This window comes from Vigna unguiculata, chromosome 4 (assembly GCF_037176805.1).
Source record: "Vigna unguiculata cultivar grain cowpea cultivar isolate G323 ecotype 2 chromosome 4, ASM3717680v1, whole genome shotgun sequence".
Classification (NCBI taxonomy): Eukaryota; Viridiplantae; Streptophyta; class Magnoliopsida; order Fabales; family Fabaceae; genus Vigna; species Vigna unguiculata.
The window spans coordinates 40,957,851-40,981,794 of NC_140795.1; the positions used below are offsets into that span (position 1 = coordinate 40,957,851).

The window sequence follows — 23,944 nt, forward strand, 5'->3', positions numbered from 1 at the left end:
AGGTAAGGGAAGCTAGATTTACCAGTTCTAAGCTATTCTTGGCTGTTTTTGGTCGTTTTCATGTTTATATGCATGCATAGTGTGTTTTGTTGAGAGAAATGGAGTTGCATGTGTGTTTGGGTGTGGATCCGAGCTGGTTCCGCCATTGCATGTGGGTGGACAGTGGTGAACTCTGCTATTTTCGCCCAAGCGAGCTCGTCTCGCCTAGGCGAGAGTACCAGAGAGCTCCCTGCCACGAGAACTCGCCTAGGCGGCCCTTTCCCGTTTTGAGCGACGCACAGTCTCGCTCAGGCGAGAAGGCCTCGCCTGAGCGAGATCTCGTGAAGCCTCCACTGTCGCGCGTCTCGCCTGGGCGAGAATCCGCTGTTTTCTGTGAGGACAGCATCTCGCCTGAGCGAGAATGCGTGAAGACCCCTTTATCTTATCTCGCTTGGGCGAGAATCCGCTGCATCAGGAAGGTCAGCGTCTCGCCTGAGCGAGTGTGCGAGTGGGTGCTATGTTTCCTTGGCTGTTAAATGATTTATTGCATGCATTGTTTTGATTATTTCTCTTAAATCTGATATGAGTGATTATGCTTGGGTGTTTGGATTTTATGAACGAAATTGGCATGCTTGGTATGGGATTTATCATGGGTTGTGGTTTCGCGATGCTTTAACATGAAAGTTGGATGAATGACCAAAAAGAGGTGGGAATTGTATGAGAAACATGATTGTGATGATGAGATAGGCGTAATTCCATGAGTCCCATGGGGAGACTTTATGGTGGCGTGTAGTGTATATATTAAGATAAGGATTCAAGTAAGGATCGCATCCCGAAACTCTAAAAGGGTCAGTGAGTCTCAGGTAGAGAAATCTGACCCAAGTGGTGAGAGTAGCGGGAGGCCCTAGTCTTTGGCAGGATAATGGCCTTAGACGCTTAAAGGCTAACCTTGTGAGTGGTAGGGTGAAACCCATTGGCAATGGCTCTGCAGAGCAGTAGAGGCCACCACAAGTGCAAGCGTCCGGTGAATCCGATCTTAGTATATGTATCCGGATAATTGAGTCATAGTGTCCTGTTTGTCTGCTATAATATGATATTCTGTGCTTGCGTGTTGCATGTTAAGGAATGTTTAAGTACTTGTCTGTTGTAGCACGATAAGATCTAATTGCACTAGCTTACCCTTGCATTTCTGTTTGTGTCCTATTGTATGTTCCCTTTTGCGATGATCACCTTCTGGTGGGAGCAGATGAGGGGGAGGCTCGAGGTGGATCCGGGGGACGCAGCGGTGCGATCTAGTTTGTCTGTCTTGATGACCTTAGGGGCAGATTCATGGCCATGGGGCCTTTTGTAATGGTTGCCCAGTGGCAACTCCTTTTGCAAGACTGTTGGATTCTGTTAGTTTTCTTTTAGTTAGGACATGGTTGTATGTCCATGTTTTCCTTTAAGTACTCCTTTGGATGACTGTAATAGTCACTTTCCGTACGTTTTATGTTTATTCGATTGGCTCTCGTTATTAAAATTTTATGACGCTTTATTTGGTAGATTAATCTATTAAAATGGGACGTCACAGTGATCGTCACTGTTTAAACAAATTTTATTTACTATTATATAATAGTTTAACGTGATTGTTATAAGTTTTGTTATCATGATTCAATATATATTGTAGTTCAAAAGATAAAAAATTTATTTTAAATTTTAATTATTAGTTTATTTTTTTTTTGTGTAATTTTATCTAAGTGGTATATTATAAATTTTATTAGCGTGTAAAAATAAATTTCATTATATTTAAAAAAAAAATGAAAGTAAAGAGACATATAAAATACTTTTTAATTTGAATATATATTTTCCTTATAATATATACATGTGTGACATTTTACGATGATATATACGTTTTCATTTGAGTAATATATTCGTCTCACATGGAACATATTTATTTTAAAATATGTTTATCGATTATTGATGTTTTTATTATCTTAGTTTTGGATAGTTTTGGAGTACATCATGATAAATATAATTAGATTTAGTAAATTTTGAACTTGCCCACTCATTCTCTTGTGTTTTTATGGAAGCATATAGTACTAGTTAATACAACTCACTAGAGCCAATCCTGAAATTTTAAGTATATATACCTCTTTAGTTTTGTTCGGATGCTACAAATCGCATCAAATTTGGAAACTAAAACAATTGCACAGACTTTTTATTTTAAAATCAAGTCTTCATAAAAGTTTATTAAAATTAAATCATGGAGAATTTTCACAATATGTTGTCCTCTTTTTGATTCAAATATACATCTCGGAATAAAGAAAGGACATGAAGAACCATAAAATAATTTAAAATTTGATTTTGAAAAAAAAAATGTAAGAAAACGAAATTTAAATTGTAGAGAATACCACAACCATATACCAAAAGAAATAACCTCTTACTAGTTAACATTATTTTTTTTTTATTGGAAGCATTCAAATTAGTTTCTCCCATAAATTAAAATTAATCTATTTCGAGAACTAATTCATGTGTTAATTTCATAGAATATATATATATATATATATATATATATATATTTATTTATTTATTTTGTATACACATTAATTTTTACTTATAAAAAATCAAATTCATGTTTTTAAAAGCACGTATACAGGTTTGTTTCAAATATAGCCTAAACAAATATACAGAAATGTGATAAATTTTCTGTTTCTGTTAATAAGAAGGGTGGAGAGAGCAAAACAAAAACAATATAAAAAATTTCATTAAATATTAATTAATTTTAAAAATAAAAATTAATTATTTTTAATATAATTTATGAATTAAAAATTAGTAATATTTAAAATAGTTTCTATTATAAATAAAAATTACATTAATTTGTAAATTAGAGTCTAAATTAATTTATAATATTCATTACCAAAATTTTAATTACTAAAAAACTAATTTTTAAATTAATTTTTAATTTAAAATTAGAAAAATGCTTGAACATTTATAAAACGATAGAAAAAGAATCCAGCTAATAAAAAGTATCAAGTATTGGAATAACAAAACATACAAAAAGGAAATAAAAATATATAACGTAATGTATAGGTTCTTCTTGGAGTATAATGAACGGCTCTGTTGATTAGCCAGACAGACTATGAGGCATATAAATTTTATCAGTGTTGTCATGAATAATAGTTCACAACAACTGTTTACTATTTTATATTAGCAACTACATAATGCCTAATCATTATCTGAAACTGTTTTATGTACTTCTCCCGCTCTTGCTGCGTGGTGCAGCAGGATCCATGATCGGATTCAACAGTAGTGCAGAAATAAAGTGCATTGACAGGGAAAGACAAGCACTTCTGAACTTCAAATATAGCCTCGTGGATTTCTATGGCGTGCTGTCTTCATGGAGAGATGACGACAACAGTCAAGATTGTTGCAAATGGGAAGGCATTCAATGCGACCAACAAACAGGTCATGTAACCATCCTTCGTCTCCCTGGTCACGATGCACACTATTTGAGTGGTACACTCAATATCACTTCATTGTTTGTCTTGCAAAATATTCAACATTTAGATCTCAGCTACAATATTTTTTTAGGGAATTTCATCCCACAACTCATGGGCTCTCTTACCAACTTAAGATATCTCAATCTCTCATATTCTTATTTTTGTGGCAGCATTCCCACCCAACTTGGAAACCTCACAAATTTACTGTCTCTAGATCTAAGAGGCAACCATATTCTATCGCAAAAAATACCTTATCAACTTGGAAGTCTTGCACAGTTAAGGTATCTGGATCTCAGTTACAATAATCTGGATGGGGAGCTCCCTCGTCAACTTGGAAATCTGTCACAGTTGAGGTATCTTGATCTCAGTGCAAATTCATTTTATGGAGCACTCCCATTCCAGGTTGGAAATCTTCCTTTCTTGCACACTCTTGGACTTGGCAGTTTCTATATCGAACCTAAGGATGCAGAATGGTTGTCTAATCTCCATTCCCTAACAAATCTAGCCTTATATTCTTTATATAATCTTGACTGGTTGCCAACCATTGTTTTTTCAAACTTAAAAGAGTTGGGACTAGTTGGTTGTTCTCTTTCTGATACCGATATTCACTCTCTGTTTTATTCACGTTCCAACTTTTCCAATTCCCTTACCATCCTTGATCTTTCTTCTAATATGCTCACATCCTCAACATATCAATTATTGTCAAACTTTAGCCTTAATCTTCAAGCGCTTTATCTTTCTCATAATAACATCCATTCGCCTCCTCTCTACTCAAATTTTCCTTCTCTAATTACCCTTGACCTTTCTTACAATAATATGACATCATTTGAAGGTACTTCCATCTTCACTTCAAAACTTCAAAATCTTTATTTGAGAAATTGTAGTCTTAGAGATGATAATTTTGTCATATCAGCTATTACAGTTGCGAACTCTTCATCTTCCCTTGCCTCGCTTGATCTCTCCTCAAATCTGTTGAAATCACCATCCATATTTGACTGGCTCTTCAACTCCACTACCAATCTTCGTACACTTCAACTTTATGATAACATGTTGGAAGGTCCCATTCCTGATGGATTTGGGAAAGTAATGAACTCTCTTGAAGTTCTTTACCTCTCTCGTAACAAACTGCAAGGTGAGATTCCATCTTTCTTTGGGAACATCTGCACATTGCGGAGTTTAGACCTCTCAAGCAACAAATTGAGTGGGAATATTTCTATCTTTTTTCAGAATTCATCATGGTGCAACAGACAAGTGTTTCAGATTTTGGATTTATCCCATAATAACATTACAGGCGCGATACCTAAAAGCATTGGATTACTATCTGAGTTGCTGATTTTGTCTTTGGATGGAAATCATTTGGAGGGTGATGTCACTGAATCCCATCTTTCCAACTTTTCCAAATTAGAGGAATTATCCTTATCAAATAACTCTCTGTCTCTAAAATTAGTCCCTGATTGGGTTCCTCCTTTCCAATTATTTTACTTGGGACTAAGATCTTGCAACTTGGGCCCCACTTTTCCCAGTTGGCTGCAGACTCAACGCTCCTTAACTTGCCTTACTATTTCTGATAACAGACTTAACGGTTCAGTACCAGCCTGGTTTTGGAACAACCTACAAAATGTGGAAATTTTGGATATGTCACACAACAATCTAACAGGTTCAAATTTCAATTTGCAACAAAATCTTCTTTTCAGTCCCCTTATATTTCTGAATTCAAATCAATTTGAGGGTAAAGTTCCCTCATTTTTGCTACAAGCTTCATGCCTTCTGCTCAATGAAAATAAATTTTCCTATTTGCCTTCATTATGTGACCAACGCACAGCTACAATCTTGATGATTCTAGATTTATCAAACAATGCAATAGAGGGGCAACTTCAAGATAGTTGGAATTCTGTACACGATTTAGCGATTCTAGATTTAAGCCACAATAAACTATCAGGGAAGATTCCCAAGTCCATGGGCTCGCTTATGCTATTGAATGCATTGGTTTTACGAAACAACCATTTGATGGGTGAATTTCCTTCTACTTTGCAGAATTGCAGCTATTTAGTTGTGCTGGATGTGAGTGGAAATATATTATCCGGCTCAATACCATCATGGATTGGAGAAAGTATGAACCAACTAGTCATCTTGAATATGCAACAGAATAACTTCTCCGGAAGCATTCCTAATGATCTTTGTAATTTGAAGCACATGCAGTTGTTGGATCTTTCGTGGAATATCTTATCAAAAGGAATTCCAACATGCTTAAAGAATTTGACTGCCATGTCTGAACAAGGATTCAATGGAAATACTATGTTACAATATGCAGTTATTGTCAAAGGATGCATATTCTTGGATATGGATGATGTTTATACGTTAAACATAATATGGAGGTGGAAAGGTGTGGAACATGAGTTCAAAATTCGACGACCGTCTCTCAAAAGCATTGATCTTTCTAGTAATAGTTTAACGGGTGAAATACCAAAAGAGATTGGGTATTTGGTTGGACTAATTTCTTTGAATTTATCAAGAAATAATCTGAGTGGAAAAATTCCTTCAGAGATGGGAAATTTAAGTTTCCTAGAGTCCCTTGACTTATCAAGAAATCATATCAGTGGTGAAATTCCTTTCTCACTTTCTGAAATCGATTATATCGGAAAATTAGATTTGTCACACAATTCTCTCTCTGGAAGAATCCCATCTGAAAGACATTTTGAAACCTTTGATGTCTCAAGTTTTGAAGGGAATGTTGGGATTTGTGGTGAACAACTTAACAAAACTTGTCCTGGAGATGGAAATCAGACAACAATAAAGCCTCATGAACATGGAACATTCAATGATAACGAAGATAGTGTTTTCTATGAGGCATTTTACATGAGCATGGGAATAGGATACTTCATTGGATTTTGGGGCTTATTGGGGCCAAAACTACTTTGGCGTCCTTGGAGAAATTATTACATCAGATTTGTGAACAGACTGATAAACTATATATATATATATGCGTGGTTCTGGTGAATGTGACAAAGTGTTCCTCTCGTAGCTCAAAGGCAGAAGGTATGTTATAGCTCCCTTATGAGATTCCATATTTTTACTATTAACGAGTGAATTAAGTTTTTGAAAAGTTTTTTCTCCTAGAAACTTGGTAAAGCGAGATATAATACTCAAATCACAGTACTTCTTTTGCTTATACTGATTTTTTATGTAGCCATATGTACTTTACTAGTCCTTCTACCCGTGCAACGCACGGGTTTTTTTTATATGTAATAATTGTGGTCATAGCAATGGGTTTTTGGATATTTAATAATCTATATGATGATAATCTAATGTTTTAAAAAGATGTTGACGTTTATCAATGGAATAGATCAATTTAGAATGTAATTAAAGTTGTATGTCAAGTTAAGATTTGATTTCATTGAATATTGTCGTTAAGCACCAACAACAAAAATATGACCAATACAGTACTTTGTTAATATAAGAATTAAAAAAGAAAAAATTACATACCTAGAATGTATCCTTTGGTATTGAAGTTCATAACTTCCTTTTGTACACAATGACTTCTTTGTTCAACTTTTTCAGTACAATGATTTTCCTACATGGCAGAAAATACATAAATCAATTGATATATATTTATAACAGTTTTGAAATGAAAAATAAAATTCTAAATGACGTACCTATAATTGATTTCTTTTCAAAGAGTTTCAAAAATTTCTTTGTACACAACGTTTTTAGTTGTGTTTGTTACCTTTCCATCTTCATCCAATATAAGTATTTTCAATCCTCTTTTGGTTTTGACTCTAGAAATAGCAACATATAGTTGGTCATGTGTGAATACAGGTTGTGGAAGATAAAGGCCAACTCTAGAAAGCGTTTGTCCTTGACTTTTGTTAATCGTCATTGCAAAGCATAAAGATATCGGAAATTGTCTTCTTTGAAATTTGAAAGGCAACCCTGAATCAGATGGCACTAAATCCATTCTTGGTATAAAAATGCTGTCACCAATGTTTTTTCCAGTAATTACAGTTGCACATATTACATTCTTGCCTAAATGTTTGACTTGCAATCTTGTGCCATTGCATAAACCTTTTGCTTGATCAATGTTTCTCAAGAGCATAATTGGAACACCTGTTTTCAACTTCAGTTTATGATTTGGTATCCCTGAACATTTGATATCATTTAAAAATTCAGATGTAAACCATTCAGATTGCACTTCATCTTGTTCATCAGATTGGCAAGGTGTATCTGAACTTAAATAAGTCACCTCATCACCACCAATTAAGGACAACATGAAGTTATTTACTTGCTCTACAGAATCATTTGTTGGGCACAAAATTGCTCCATCATCAAAATAATTAGGATTCAACATGTTAACCACAAATTCAGGATAGACAAATTCAACCAATGACAATAAAGGTAAATCTGTGTTTGTAATTAGGATCTGTTCGGGAATTTCAACAATGCACTCACCATTCTCATTTAGATCCATTTTTGCGTCTCCAATCTTCAAAATCCAATCAGCAAATTCTTGAATATCATTGGTTGTTTCAGTATTTGATGTAGTACTTAATCTCATGTTCTTGGATAACTTTAGCACTTTACAACAATTCCATAACTCTGAATAGTTGATTGATGATTTTATGATATCAAACTTAGATCCTTTTTTGATAACTGGTAGAATTTGTCTAAAGTCACCTCCTAACACAACTGCTTTGCCACCAAATGGTTTGTCTTTATTGGCATCATCAACATTTCGCATAATATCTCTTAGTGTTCTATCAAATGCCTCAAAACACATTCTATTCATCATTGGTGCTTCATCCCAGATAATCAAACTGGTAGCCATAAGAAGTTTTGCCCTAAGACTACCTTGTGCTATGTTGCAAGTTGATTCTTCATTAATTAACAGTGGGATGCAAAAGGTAGAGTGTGCTGTTTTTCCACCAGGAAGTAATAAAGAAGCAATTCCACTTGATGCTACGTTCAAAACAATCATGCCTTTGCTTCTTAGACCAGCCGACAATGTCTTCCACATAAAAGTCTTACCTGTACCACCATAGCCATATAAGAAAAAGAATCCTCCCTTCTTTGAAAGAACTGCTGTCATGATATGCTGATATACATCAATTTGTTCATCATTGAGTGCTTTAAACAAACTGTCATGTTCTCTCGCCATGTCTTGTTTATTATATTGCAGCTCATCAACAATAAATCTATTATTGAATGTATATACATCTGAAAGATCAAGTTGAGGTAATGAAGGATAATCTTTCAAACTTCTACCATTTGACATTAGCATTTCCTCTATTTCCAGAAGACATAGTTTTTGTAATTCAGCAGTCTGAATTTGAAGACCTGCAAATACAGATATATAATAATCATATACATATATATAATATAATAATAAACAACTAAACTTGAGAAGATCTGTAAATAAGTAAAGAACAAAAAATACAGATTATGAATCTGTAAATTAATATTGTTTATAGTTTGAGAAGACATGCAATAAGTAAATAAAACAATTAAAATATATATGTATACGAAATTAAAAGAAAAAATATGAAGTACCTGGTAAGTTCATCTCCTTCCTTTTTTGGTACAAAATTCCATCACATAAGATACTCCAAGTAGAATTCCAAACTATATCTGGTTTAGAAATTGTATTCATGGACAACAAAGTAACAAATAATCTTCTAAGTTGATACCACAAGCAAATTCACTTGCTTCTTTGATTGCATCAATATATTCTTTGTCATCAGCCAACAATCCCAAAACGTAGCAAGCTTCTTGGTATGTTTCATAATACTTTCCATCAATTGTCTTAATGCTTTCATAATCAATACAACCTTTTTGAATGGTCAGTAATATCCTCAAATAATAAAGTTCTCCAGACCCAGGAGGAATATAAGTAAGTCTACCAATGTTGTAGCCTTTCTTCCTTGGTTTCCATTCTTTTTCTTTGGCAAACCACACAAATTTACTTGGAAATTCTGAATAAGTCAATTGTTTTCCTTCCTCATAGACTTTGTTAGCCTCAAACCAAGCTAGAAACATGGTGTTAGCATTTTCGTATCTGTTGAAGACCACATTAATATCATCATCATCTTTAAACAAAGCTGATTGTTGGCCAGGAAGATGAAAGGTCAATCTCTGAACAGGAGGCCATCTGTGATGGATGTCAAAAGCAAATATTCTCCAAGCAGCTTCACATGGTGATAGATACCTACAGTCGTAATACCTTTTGATCTCATCAATAATGGTTGATTTTTCAGACTGTGCAGAGTTGTTGCTAATTTTAAGAGTAGCTCTGTCCGGACCTTTGTTCACATATTTGAACAAATATTTGATTGAATTGGTCTTGTTGCAATACTCTGTATTGACGTGTGCTTGATACCTCATTAGAAGTGGTGGATTGTAGGGAACAACACTTCTATTGTCCAGCTTAATTCCATTCTTCTCAACAAATCTACCATTATCAAGTCTTCTATAGCATGGATATCCGTCTTCGTCAATTGAAGTCGAAGATGTGAATTTTTTTGGATAAAATTTAGAACATCTTCCTTCCTTCATGCAAGGTGAATTACGTCTTGCAGGTCCGCATGGTCCATGAATCATGTAACTTGAGACAACTTTTTCCAATTTGGGGTACAGATCAGAATTTGGCAATTCAGCTGATATTACTTTATCAATATCAGTTGAATTCTTCAACTTGCTTTCTCCATCCAACCATAAAAGTATATGCGCATGAGGTAGACCTCTTTTTTGGAATTCTACTGTGTACATTCCTGCATATATAAATAAAAAGTAAATATAGTTGTTAGAATTAAATTTAACAGAAAATTATATAATGTATATAACTTCATATATAACATACCTGCAGTGCTTTTTCCAAAGAAGTCTTTTTTCTTAAAATCTGTCATCATTTCATCCAGCTTCATTTTGAACACTCTACATACAATATCAGGTCTATCCGAAGCTGATAACCCTTTTGCTAAGACAAATTCTTTTATTTTACTCCAATTGACATTGCATGTTATAGTAATGAACAAATCAGGATATCCAAATTTTTTACAAATTGCCATAGCATCTTGACAATTGTTGAACATGTATCTGGTACCACCAGTGAAAGAAGCAGGCAAGACAATACGTTCTGATGAATGACAACCTTTGCGCTTCAACCATTGTATAGCAATCCACCAGAAACTGTTGGAACAATCTGCATGCATTCACAATATTTCCTGCTTCTACAGCTCTTTGTTGTATTCTAAAGGCAATAAATTCTCGCAAAGAAATTCTAACTCTTACCCTGGATTTTGTTTTTGAATGACATTCTCTTATTGGTATATCCTCTTGATAACCATCTTCTCCATATGGAAACATGAGAGGATATTGCAGTGGAATGAAAGCGGTGTGAGTTTCGTGCAGTCTGGTTAATTCACCAGAACATTTTTTTACCACTATATCTCTGCCTACATCCATATTGCCAAAATCACCAACTATAAGTGCAGCTATTTCATCACATGAAGGTGTATTGTAGACTCTGGGGTCTTTGTTTCTGCCTCTAAATAGTCTTAGCGTGAAATCTGATTCCATATGTTCCAGTGACAAATCTCTTACTCTTCTAAAAGTTTTCGCAAGAACATTGTGATTGTCAATCATTTGAATCAAATCAGCAACCAATGATTCATCTATAACAGATTCCTTTGTGTTTGAACTAAAAAATAATAAAGAGAAAGCATGTCAACACATATATTTAAATATTTCATATAATGAAATTATTTAATATATTGACTGACCTGAAATGCTTGACTCTGTTAGTCATTTCATTTTCGGTATCATATATGTATAGCTGTGCAAACTTTGGCTTTGATCCATGCTCTGGCAATAAACTGCCAATACGGTGATAGTTCTGTCCATTCAGAATAAATTGTGGAGGAGCAGAACCATTGTTCATTGAATTATCAATCTTACCACCAATTGAAGTAAATGCAAACATGCTATTGTATACTCTTATGTTTTGTAAAAATGATTTGCTTCTCTGATCTTCACCATTTAACAAACCTTGAAAAAGATTAGGTGGTCTTTTTAATAGTGGAATTTGTACTTTTCCCTTTTGACAACACAATGAGAATTCAACTCCCTTAGATGTGTTACATTTTTCTGCTCTTTCTTCATACCAAAGTTGAGCTTTACAGTATTGGCATTCCAAGCAAGGTTCTCCAATATTGAGCAATTCTGAAAATCAATATAAAACATTAGAATGAAGCTGGGAATATTTTAATCTGCAGTTATATACAATTGTGTTGGACATTATGTACCTTGTAACTCTCCTTTGCAATACAATTCGTTTGTAGTTGTAGTACTTGTATGATGTTCTTCAATATTAGTAAGATGAAAACTAATTAATGATTTAAAAGGAATTTATATTAAAATCAATAAGTTTAATATCAGAATTACCATCATCTGTTATTGTTGCTGAATCATCGTTTGTTGTGTCTGAATTATTATGTTGTCTTGTTGTTTCATCATCAAGATTGAATCTGTTTTGAAGTGATTGTATGACTTGAAAAGGATATTTCACAACTTTATTCTTAGAAACAGAATGCGACCCAGTTACAACATCTGATCTCCAACCTATGAAAAACAACCAAAAACAATTGTCCTACCTGCATTGGCATTGTGAGTATGAATCCAAATGTAATTACCTGCACTGGAATTGTTCTTATTTTGTCCATAATTTCTCTGACTGTTATTGTTAAAAGCTGGAGTCATTCAAAAACATTGATATAAAATCTAAAATTGTCATTTCAACATGTATATATCTGTATCACACCTAGCCGGATTCGCTAGCCAGCCAACACATGTTATCCTTGACCGACAACCCATATCGGACAAGGCTGGGGGACTGGTGTACTGTACCTAACCAAACTCAAATCAAGCGAATAACACACACGTCAAAACTAGATATCGCTTAGTACCCGGCTATAACCAGCACTGACCATCTAGGTGGGTAGCCGGCCAAAACCGACTACTTGCCTAGGAGTTTAACATACCTCCACACACACCTCAGGAACTTGTTTTAGGGCCAGGCCCACTCATGGCCCAAGCAGAGGCCCAAGCTAGAGCCCGGGTCAAGGCCCAGCCCATAAAATGGTCAAACGTCATTAATGTCTATAAATACGCGTGGACCCCATCATTTAAAGGTACGCATTCATTAATTGCTGATTTGACTTCTTGAGAGCTTTGACTCACTTGAGCTTCGGAGATTCTTCTGCAGGTAACCCCTCCTGGGTTCAAGCCGACATGTATCGAATGGGAAGAGGCCAACTGAAGAGATAGCGGACTACATGGTAAGGTGACTCTTGTGTCTGACTTCTTATTTGTTCTCTGCAGGAACAATTGGCGCCCACCGTGGGACACGAGACGAACACCCTTAGTACCCGCTTTTCTCTGAAGATGGTTTCTACTCGTAGCAAGGCTGGAGTTAGCAGGCAAGTTGACGCTGGTCCCTCTGGACCCTCTGGTGTCACCCCTGACTTGGCCGCCATCCTAGACGGCCAGATGAAGATGCAACAAGAAATCGCAGACCTGAAGAAGCGTAATGCTGAAGAGATGGAGGCGCTCAAACAAGAAAACTCCCGCCTCAGGAGGAAAATTGAGGCAGATGCAGACCTCAAAGGAAAAGCCAAAGATACATCTGAAGCCGTGAAGTCTCCGGCTTTTCAACCTACAGAAGAAGAGAGTGAATACAACCCCACCCCCCACACCTTCACCTCCACCCAACAAACCCCTCTCACAACCACACATCCCCAACACCCACCACCCAGTCACCCAGGGCTTACAGCCCCTTCAGCGACCCACATTCCTCATAACCTACCCACTACCCTCCACACCGCATACATCCCACCCTACAACCCCCCATATCTTCCCACAACCCACATCCCTCCTCATAACGTCACCTCCACCTTCCCTACCATGATTAACCACCCACCACCTCACCTTCCCCATCCACACCAGTCCAGACGCCGCCACCCGTTCACAGACTTCATCTCCAATACCCCTCTCCCAACCCAGTGGGAACCATTCAACCTTGACCGCTACACTGGCGAAACTGACCCCGATGAACACCTCAAAGTTTACATCACCCACGTTGCCCTGTACACGTCCCAGGACGCAGTCTTCTGCAAAGCTTTTCCCACAACACTCAAGGGCCCAGCCTTAGAGTGGTTCACCACCCTTCCACCCTACTCCATTGATAATTTCGACACCCTTTCCCACATGTTCTCCACACACTTCGCCGGCAGCCGGCCTCACCAAACTACCACCATGTCTCTACTGGGCATCAGACAAGAGCCCAACGAACCACTCCGAACATTCATCGACCGCTTCAGCAAAGCAGCCCTCCGCACACCACACCTTAACCAGGAGATGATACTCCAATGCATGACCCTCACCCTGCAACCCGGACCCTTCGCTAACAACGTCTACCTCCACCCGCCTACCTCCATGCACGAACTCAAGCTGCGTGCCGCCGACTATGTGCGCATGGAAGAGATGCAAACTCTTCACACCCAATTCTGCAACGACTATGCCGCCAACACCTCCCAAACCAGCCCCAACCCCACACCCAATCCCAACTCCGCATCCAATCCCACCCCGCGGCCTCACCCGCGCCCCGATGCCCGTCCACGTGAACCCCGCCAACCACGCTTCACCAGATACGCCCCACTAACAGTAGCCCGCTCCCGCATACTCGATGAAGCCCTCCAGGCTGATCTCCTCCCCCCACCACGCAAAACAACTACCCCTCCCAACGCTGATATGACCAAATATTGTCGATACCACCGCAATCACGGTCATACTACAGAAGAGTGCAGAGCGCTACAGGATAAAATTGAAGAACTGGTACGCGCCGGCCACTTTCGTCGCTTCATCCGCAGAGATGACCACACCTCCTCCCGAACCCACCACCCCCCACGCCACGACCACAGACAACAACCAAACACCAACCACAATAACCAAACCATTCCACCCAATGACCAACAATCACAACCAGCCCGCACCAACATCGCCCCTGCCGACCCCCCCTTGCGAGGTACTATTAACACCATCTCTGGTGGCTTCGCAAGCGGAGGGTCCACCTCATCAGCCAGAAAGAGACACCTTCGCCACATACAATCCATCAACCACATCACCCAATCCCATCACAGACGACGTATGCCCCCTATCGTGTTCACCGACGACGACTTCCACGGCCTCGACCACCAACAAGACGACCCCATGGTCATTACAGTCGAAATCGAGAACTACGCCGTTAAAAAAGTATTGGTAGACCAAGGCAGCTCAGTCGACATCCTCTACTGGGCCACTTACCAAAAATTACAACTCCCAGACACCGCTATGATCCCATACGACGAACCCATATACGGTTTTTCCGGCGAACAAGTCTCTACCCGTGGGTACATTGACCTCCATACCGTCTTCCGGGAGGGAACCCAAACAAAAACAATCCCAATCCGCTTCCTAATAGTCGACGCACCCACGTCTTATAACATACTCTTGGGTCGCCCCTCCCTCAACACCCTCGGAGCAGTCGTCTCCACCCCGCATTTGGCCATGAAGTTCCTGGCACCATCTGGTGATATCCTAACCATCCACTGCGACCAACGATTGGCACGCGAGTGCTATATGGCAAGCCTAAGACCCCAGCTCCCAATCCAACAGACAAACCACATCGAGCGCCCATCTAACTCACGCATAGCCTTATCCGGCGAAGACCTTGATCCCAGAATAGGCCGGGATGCCCGCCTCGAACCCGTCGAGGACACAACCCCTCTAGAACTCCCAAACGGCCATTCCATCAAATTGGGCGCTGGTTTAAGTCTTGATGAACGTGTCCCAATTACACCCATCCTTATAAACAACGCGGATCTCTTCGCCTGGTCAGCCGCCGACCTCCCAGGGGTAGACCCTAGTGTCGCCTCCCACAAGCTCTCGGTATATAAAGAAGCCCGCTATGTATCTCAGAAAAAACGCAAGCTTGGTGACGAACGCAGGCAAGCAGCCAAAACAGAAGCTGAGAAGTTGCTGAGCGCAGGATTCATAGAAGAAGCGCACTACACCACCTGGCTCTCTAATGTTGTCTTGGTGAAGAAGGCCAACGGTAAATGGCGAATGTGCGTAGACTACACAGATCTAAATAAGGCATGCCCTCGCGACGCCTACCCCCTACCCAACATCGACCGCCTGGTAGACGGCGCAGCAGGAAATAAAGTACTTAGCTTTCTGGACGCATACTCGGGTTACAACCAGATACCCATGGCCACATCAGATATGCACAAGACCGCCTTCATCACAGACGACGCCAATTACTTCTATAGAGTCATGCCCTTTGGCCTCAAGAACGCTGGGGCAACCTACCAGCGTCTAATGGACAAAGTCTTCAGCCACCTCACAGGACACTGTGTCGAGGTCTACGTCGACGACATGGTTGTCAAATCCCCGAGCCATCATCAACACGCCATAGACCTGGAGGCGGTTTTCTCCGCATTACGCCGTTACAACCTCCGCCTAAACCCTGACAAATGTGTATTCGGGGTGGACCGGGGTAAATTCCTCGGTTTCATGTTAACTCAACGCGGCATAGAGGTTAACCCCGAAAAGTGCAAGGCCATCATCGAGATGCGCAGCCCTACCACCATCAAGGAAGTGCAACGACTAATCGGCCGCCTCACAGCTATATCCCGCTTCCTACCTAAACTAGCAGAGCAAACTCAACCCATCATCCAGCTCCTAAAGAAATCCGCCCGGTTCACGTGGACAGAAGATTGCGAACAAATTTTCCTTAAGCTCAAAGAATCCCTAACCTCACCCCCCATCCTCCGCAAACCTGACACTAGCCAACCCCTGCTAGTATACATCACGGCCACCGATCACACCGTGAGTGCTGCCCTCGTCCAAGAAGCAGAAGGCACCCAACACCCTGTTTACTTTGTAAGCAGAACGCTCCAAGACTCTGAAACCAGATACCAAATGGTAGAAAAACTAGCCCTATCCCTGGTTCACGCCGCCCGCCGCTTACGTCCATATTTCCAAAACCACACCATAACCGTCAAAACCGATTACCCAATTCAGAAAATATTGCAAAAGCCGGATTTGGCCGGACGCATGTCATCATGGGCCGTGGAGCTCTCCGAATTCAACATCCATTACGAACCACATGGCCCCATCAAAACCCAATGCCTTTTGGACTTCGTCAACGACCTACAACATACACCCATCGAGGACCAGTGGACGCTTCATGTAGATGGCTCCTCGAATCCAAGGGGTGCAGGTGCTGGCATCGTACTAGAAGGCCCCAACGATATCCTCATTGAGAAATCCCTTCACTTCGCTTTTAAAACGTCGAACAATCAAGCCGAGTACGAAGCTATACTGGCTGGCCTCTCCCTAGCCCGTGAAGTAGGCGTCAAGAAGTTGATATGTAAAACCGACTCCAAACTTACAGTAGGTCATTTGAACGACGAATTCCAGATCAAAGACCCCATCCTCCAACAATACTACCACTTGGTCCGCGCAATCATCCAATCCGCCTTCGAATCAGTCCGCATCGAACACATACCCAGAACCGATAACATTAGAGCCGATATCCTTTCCAAATTAGCAAGCACCAAGCTCAAAAACCGTAACCGATCCTTGCTACAACAAACACTATCTGCACCCTCTGTCGCACACACTTGCCAAACGTTAACCCATACCCCATCTGACAGTACCATCCTTACCCAAAACCCAAACTGGACCACCCCCTACATTCAATACCTCAAAACTGGCAACCCCCCGCCCGACGCGGACAAGTCCTGGATGGCCAAGGCCGCCAGGTATACCATGATAGGCGACGATCTCTACAAACGCGGATACGGCCAGCCCTTGCTCAAATGTGTCACACCAGAACAAGCCCATTACATCATCAAAGAACTACACGAAGGAATCTGCGGGTATCATTCCGGCGCCCGCACCATGGCCACGAGGATCCTCAGAGCCGGATACTTCTGGCCTACTATAGAAGCGGACTGCCAAGATTACGTCAAAAGGTGCAAGCAATGTCAGAAGCATGGCAACCTTATACACCAAAAGCAGGAACAACTACATCACATATTATCCCCCTGGCCTTTCGCTAAGTGGGGAATGGACATCCTAGGCCCTTTCACACCCGGCAAAGGACAGGTTAAGTTCCTAATCGTAGCCGTCGACTACTTCACCAAGTGGATTGAAGCCAAACCATTAACCACTATCACGGCCCAACAAGTCCAGCAGTTCGTGTGGAAGGACATCATATGCCGATATGGTATACCACATACCATCATAACAGATAACGGCCGACAATTCATCGACAAAGACCTAGCAAAATTCTATACCGGCTTGGGCATCAAACATATCACCAGTTCAGTAGAACACCCGCAAACTAATGGGCAGGCAGAGGCGGCAAACAAGGTCATCCTCGTGGAACTACGTAAAAGATTGGATACCGCTAAGGGCCGGTGGCCGGAAGAGTTAATTGAAGTACTTTGGGCCTATAGATGCACCCCGCAATCGTCAACCAACGAATCACCCTTCAGCCTAGTCTACGGCGCAGATGCCATGATACCGGTAGAAATTGGCGAACCATCTCTGCGCCGAGAACTATACGACCCAGTTATCAACCATCAAAACATGGCTTTGCATCTCGACCTCCTTCCCGAACTTAGAGAAAAAGCTCAAATACGCAACCTCGCCGCTAAACAACGAGCCGCTAGGAAATATAACACAAACCTGCAACCGCGTTCTTTTGTCATAGGAGATTTAGTATGGAGAATGGCCAGCAGTGCTAGAAAGAAGGATGGCAAGTTCTCCGCCAATTGGGACGGTCCATACCGTATACGAGAAGACACAGGTGGTGGGGCTTATTGCTTAGAGCAACTATCTGGGGAAGAAATCCCCAACACATGGAACGTCTCCCACCTCAAGTTTTATTTCAGTTAAACATGTATCATAAGCGAATCCATACTTGTAACCACGGGTGTACTCTTTTTCCTCACTTGGTCTTTTTTCCCTAAGGAGGGTTTTGGCCAAGGAGGTTTTAACGAGGCACCCCCATTTCAATAAATACAATGAGTGGTTCTCTACTTATGACTTTATGTTACTTGTTTTTAACTCGTTTAAGTTCCCCACCCTTACCCCAAGTAAGCGGCCCGGGTCGAACACCCTTTACTTGTGTTTAACTCGTTTAAGTTCCCCACCCTTACCCCAAGTAAGCGGCCCGGGTCGAACACCCTTTACTTGTGTTTAACTCGTTTAAGTTCCCCACCCTTACCCCAAGTAAGCGGCCCGGGTCGAACACCCTTTACTTGTTTTTAACTCGTTTAAGTTCCCCACCCTTACCCCAAGTAAGCGGCCCGGGTCGAACACCCTTTACTTGTTTTTAACTCATTTAAGTTCCCCACCCTTACCCCAAGTAAGCGGCCCGGGTCGAACACCCTTTACTTGTTTTTAACTCGTTTAAGTTCCCCACCCTTACCCCAAGTAAGCGGCCCGGGTCGAACACCCTTTACTTGTTTTTAACTCGTTTAAGTTCCCCACCCTTACCCCAAGTAAGCGGCCCGGGTCGAACACCCTTTACTTGTGTTTAACTCGTTTAAGTTCCCCACCCTTACCCCAAGTAAGCGGCCTGGGTCGAACACCCTTTACGTGTGTTTAACTCGTTTAAGTTCCCCACCCTTACCCCAAGTAAGCGGCCTGGGTCGAACACCCTTTACCTGTTTTTTAACTCGTTTAAGTTCAACAACATTTCCCTACTTAAATATACATGCAACGCGACATATCTCATATTCCCACCACATATTATAATCTACAACCACAAAACATATGTATATCCACAAGATATATCATATTAAAAACAAACGAAAAAATTGTACGAATTATTACAGACTTAGAATTCATTCAGCAACAAAACAATATGAAAAACTATCCTAAGCTGTCTGATCACCCTCCACGGCTGCATCCGCTTCCTTGTCCGCCACGGGCGCTTTCCCCCCAACCTCTTCCTCAACCTCTTCGTCCTCGCCCACCAGCTTTCCGTCAATCACATCTTTGTCTACATCAAACCTCGAATCTAGTGTATCCACATCTTTATAGAAAAAGGCCGCCTGCCGCAAACCCTTCTCAAAGCCGTTGATATGCTCCTGGATAACACTGTTCTTTAGGTCATCCAGCTCACCCACAGCACCATCGTACTTATCCTTTAAATCCTCATAATCCTCCTCCAGCTCCCCGATCCGTTTATTCAACTTCTCCTCAGAATCTAGACACCGAACTTTCCACGACGCCAACCTCTTTCTCTCAGCCTCCCATCCTTCCTTCTCTTTCTCCAACGCCGCTTTCTCCTCCGACAACTTGTCTACTTTATCCTGCAACCCCCCCGCCTCCTTCACTTCCCTCCTATACAAGGACCCAACTCGTCTACTCAACATCAACGCCTTACTCCCAAACTCCACCATAGTTCTTACAATATGATCAACCTCCATATTGTCGATAGAGTTCACAACAGTATCCGGCAAATTAATTGAAATATCCTTCCTTATGCATATCTCTGGCAACTCGATAAGCCCAGCCTCCGGCAGCTTCTCGCCACTGGCCGACCCCGCCCCACTACTCGACCCAAGAATAACCGCCCTCGCTTTCTTCACATCCTTACCCTTCCCGGGTCGCGGCGGTAGCTCAGCCCTCCTCTTCGTGCCGCCATGCACGTGTACTTCTACCACAGACTCCTGCAAATTAGGAACATCGGTCTTCCCCGCCTCCTTGGCCTTGGCGGCCATCTCCTTCCTCAGCGCCTGGAAAAGCGCCAAGTTCTTTTTACCGGATTGTGCCATATGACCTGCAATAACATATCACATCTCGGATCAAAACAACTTAACATCATTAACACAGATTAAGTAACAAACAGATACCTTCAATATCTATAATCGGATGCACCGAATTATAAACCCTAACTAAGCCCTTAGTGGGCAACTTATCCACAAATCTTAATAAAATCCCGACCACCTCCCTATCTCCGGACGACAACTCCTCCATCCCCATATCTTTGTACCGCGAAGGGTTGTTGGACCAATAAAAAGGGAATTTCGTACTCCCATCTGCATTCAAAAAATGCCTCTCGCCTTCCTCCCTCACCACAACCTTGAAGTATCCGTCCTTAAAATGTTTGAAAGATTGGGAGAAAGCGTCCAATCTGCTAATGCTCGGACGGCTGATCAATGATAGCCATGTAGTCGGTCTCCGGGGTCTGGTGTCATAAAAGTATAGGAACGCGTATGGGGAAGGCTCCAAGTATAGCGATTTGCACAAGATGCGAAAAGCCTGTAAATACGCCCAACTGTTAGGGTGCAGTTGAGTAGGCGCCACGTTCAGAGCCCGCAACACACCCATAGTAAAGTCATCTAAGGGTAGCCGTATGTGAAGTTGAGAAAAGTGGCACATGTACATGTAGAAGAACTTCTCAGCAGCCCCCTCTTGCCCATGACATACTCGGTCTATGGCGCTCACTCTTTCTAATGAGACAATATCTCCACTAACCCCTTCGGAGATAACAGGTGTACAATTCAGCCAGGAATTCAACAAACGAGACCACCTGAATAAGGATGACTGCTCACGAACATCAGAGGCCGCCCACGCATAACCACCCCTAGCCGGCCAGTTGCTTTCCTCCAGTTCTTCAGGGGGATCTTCTCGGATCTCCCTCACTACCTCCATTGCCACCCCGCTGGTGCCAATTCCAGCGCTCTCACCCTCTCCGCGGAACCGATCACCTCTACTCCTATCGGACTCTGTACTTTGACTACTACTAGATGTAGATAACGATGAGCTATCGCTACTAGACATACCTGTTTGATTTTTTAACGGAAAGAAGTCGGCGGAATTTGGGAACTAGTCGGACAAGATGTTGCGCACAAGATCTCTGATTTCTCAACTCGCAAATGAACCAAAGTAAAGCATCAGGTACATTCAAAGCTATATTTATAGTCCATGACCCCAAACCCTTCCCGCCAAAATGAAATCCCAGACCAAGCGACACCATCATTATGAAATTTATTACACGTAAAAAACGACGGCGCCAAAAGTTTTGAGATGTGACCACCTGACGCCCTTCCACCTACCTTCTGACACTTCAAAGCCTTAACACTGTTCATCACACTTAAAGGCTGGGGGACTGGTGTATCACACCTAGCCGGATTCGCTAGCCAGCCAACACATGTTATCCTTGACCGACAACCCATATCGGACAAGGCTGGGGGACTGGTGTACTGTACCTAACCAAACTCAAATCAAGCGAATAACACACACGTCAAAACTAGATATCGCTTAGTACCCGGCTATAACCAGCACTGACCATCTAGGTGGGTAGCCGGCCAAAACCGACTACTTGCCTAGGAGTTTAACATACCTCCACACACACCTCAGGAACTTGTTTTAGGGCCAGGCCCACTCATGGCCCAAGCAGAGGCCCAAGCTAGAGCCCGGGTCAAGGCCCAGCCCATAAAATGGTCAAACGTCATTAATGTCTATAAATACGCGTGGACCCCATCATTTAAAGGTACGCATTCATTAATTGCTGATTTGACTTCTTGAGAGCTTTGACTCACTTGAGCTTCGGAGATTCTTCTGCAGGTAACCCCTCCTGGGTTCAAGCCGACATGTATCGAATGGGAAGAGGCCAACTGAAGAGATAGCGGACTACATGGTAAGGTGACTCTTGTGTCTGACTTCTTATTTGTTCTCTGCAGGAACAATATCAAATTACGAATAATGTACAAATATACCGAAAGGACTATGGTAAGTTAAAGTAGAAGTTGCAGATTGTGAAGTGATTTGTTGTTCAACTAAAGTACTTGAAAAACTTGAGAATTTGTTCACAGTTTCTGCATTGAAACGAAGGTTAGTTTAAAGTGGTACAGATTTAATATTCTTCATAAACAATGTTAATGTTAAGCATTGGAAGAACTTCACAACTGACCAATTTGACTGTGAAATAATGAATTCATATTGTGAAGGTTGTTGTTGTTGTTATCAACATCTGGAAAAGGATTATTGTAGAAGCATTGTTATTAAAGAAATAAAAAAAAAGTATGGTGCAGAAGCGAAACAAACTTACTTCATTGATTAAGTTAAAAACATTCTTTAAAGATATAGATTAGAAAGAAAAAAACTTACTAATATCCAACTGTTGTAATGGATTCCTTTCTATATTTTGGTGAAATGATGTTTGTGATACAGTTGGTTTATGTGTGAGTTGAGACGTATGGTTTGCAAATCTAGTTTTCTTTCTTGCATTCTCTTCTTTCTCATCTGCAACATAAAAAAAATAGAAACATACAAATTCATCATTTCAAAATAAATGATTGATGAAGAATTAGAAAACTTAAATGGATTAAGTAAGATGTTAATGACTTACATGAATGTTGAGGATTTTTTGCATTGAACCTCTGTTGTAGCAGCAGTTTCCTTCTCAGCCTTGCATTTTTACAATCCTTATGCTCCATTACAGTACAGAAATGTTATGGAATAGTTTCAAAGGTTACAATGGAAGAAGCAAAAATAAAGGTAAGTTGACTCAATGGATGAAAAAGTGTTTACTGTTTTATTCCTATATTGGTGAATGTTTTTGTTAAACTTTTTGGTGTAGCTTGTACCTCTAATCACAATTTTGGAAACAGAAATATATGTAATTATAGTACGAAGCAGTTTTTTGAGAAGAGAAAAAGATAAAAATAGAAGACAAACATAAAAAACAGAAAGAGCATGCAGTACTGAGTGTTACTATATCAGAAACATTCATATATATAGCACTTATTTCAGAGTTGATTTGTTCTTGCAACTAAGAAAACATTTCCTTTTTATGTAGGTACAATCAGACGTTTTTTTGAGTCAGTACTATATATAGTAAAACAAAGAGAACTTTTTCAAAGGAATTATGTACAATCTTAACATCATTATGTATAAAAATGATAACATACAGTCAGTGTACGCACATACTAAAGCAACATACATCCATACATATGATTATAAAAATGATAACTTTTCATTATTCCTCCCACTATATATGTTTCAATTTCATCATATATATCTCATTTGAATTATAGAACAAAATAATTTTATTTCTGAATATGATACCATAACAGAGAAACTTCAAAGAGATTTCATTGATAAGAAGGTAGAACTATACATATGCATTGCTGAAAATAAAAGAACTTGTAGGTTGAAAACTACATAAGTGGCAGAAATTAAAAAATAACTATTTATTGTAACTGTAAATTAAAAATTACAATATGTTAGCACTTTGACATTCTGATTGCTTTTCATGTGGTCCACCTCAAACACCAAGTCAATAGTTTGATGAAATCCATGAGCAGTACAAAATTCCTTCCAGCCACTTCCAATTTTGCTAGACTTCTTAGGATGATTTCTCAACAGTAGTT

The 23,944-nt window shown here is 40.4% G+C and overlaps 1 protein-coding gene and 1 pseudogene across 1 annotated transcript; one reads left to right on the plus strand and one right to left on the minus strand.

Annotated features, from left to right (window-relative positions):
* The first annotated feature begins 3,179 nt into the window (after positions 1 to 3,179).
* On the plus strand, positions 3,180 to 6,455 carry LOC114180806 (receptor-like protein EIX2). Its single transcript, XM_028067094.2, has 2 exons — positions 3,180 to 3,664; positions 3,740 to 6,455. Exons 1-2 carry the CDS (start codon positions 3,180 to 3,182, stop codon positions 6,453 to 6,455), a joined length of 3,201 nt encoding a protein of 1,066 aa, XP_027922895.2.
* Positions 6,456 to 7,128: 673 nt separating this feature from the next.
* On the minus strand, positions 7,129 to 14,185 carry LOC114187753 (uncharacterized; annotated as a pseudogene).
* Positions 14,186 to 23,944: the final 9,759 nt, after the last annotated feature.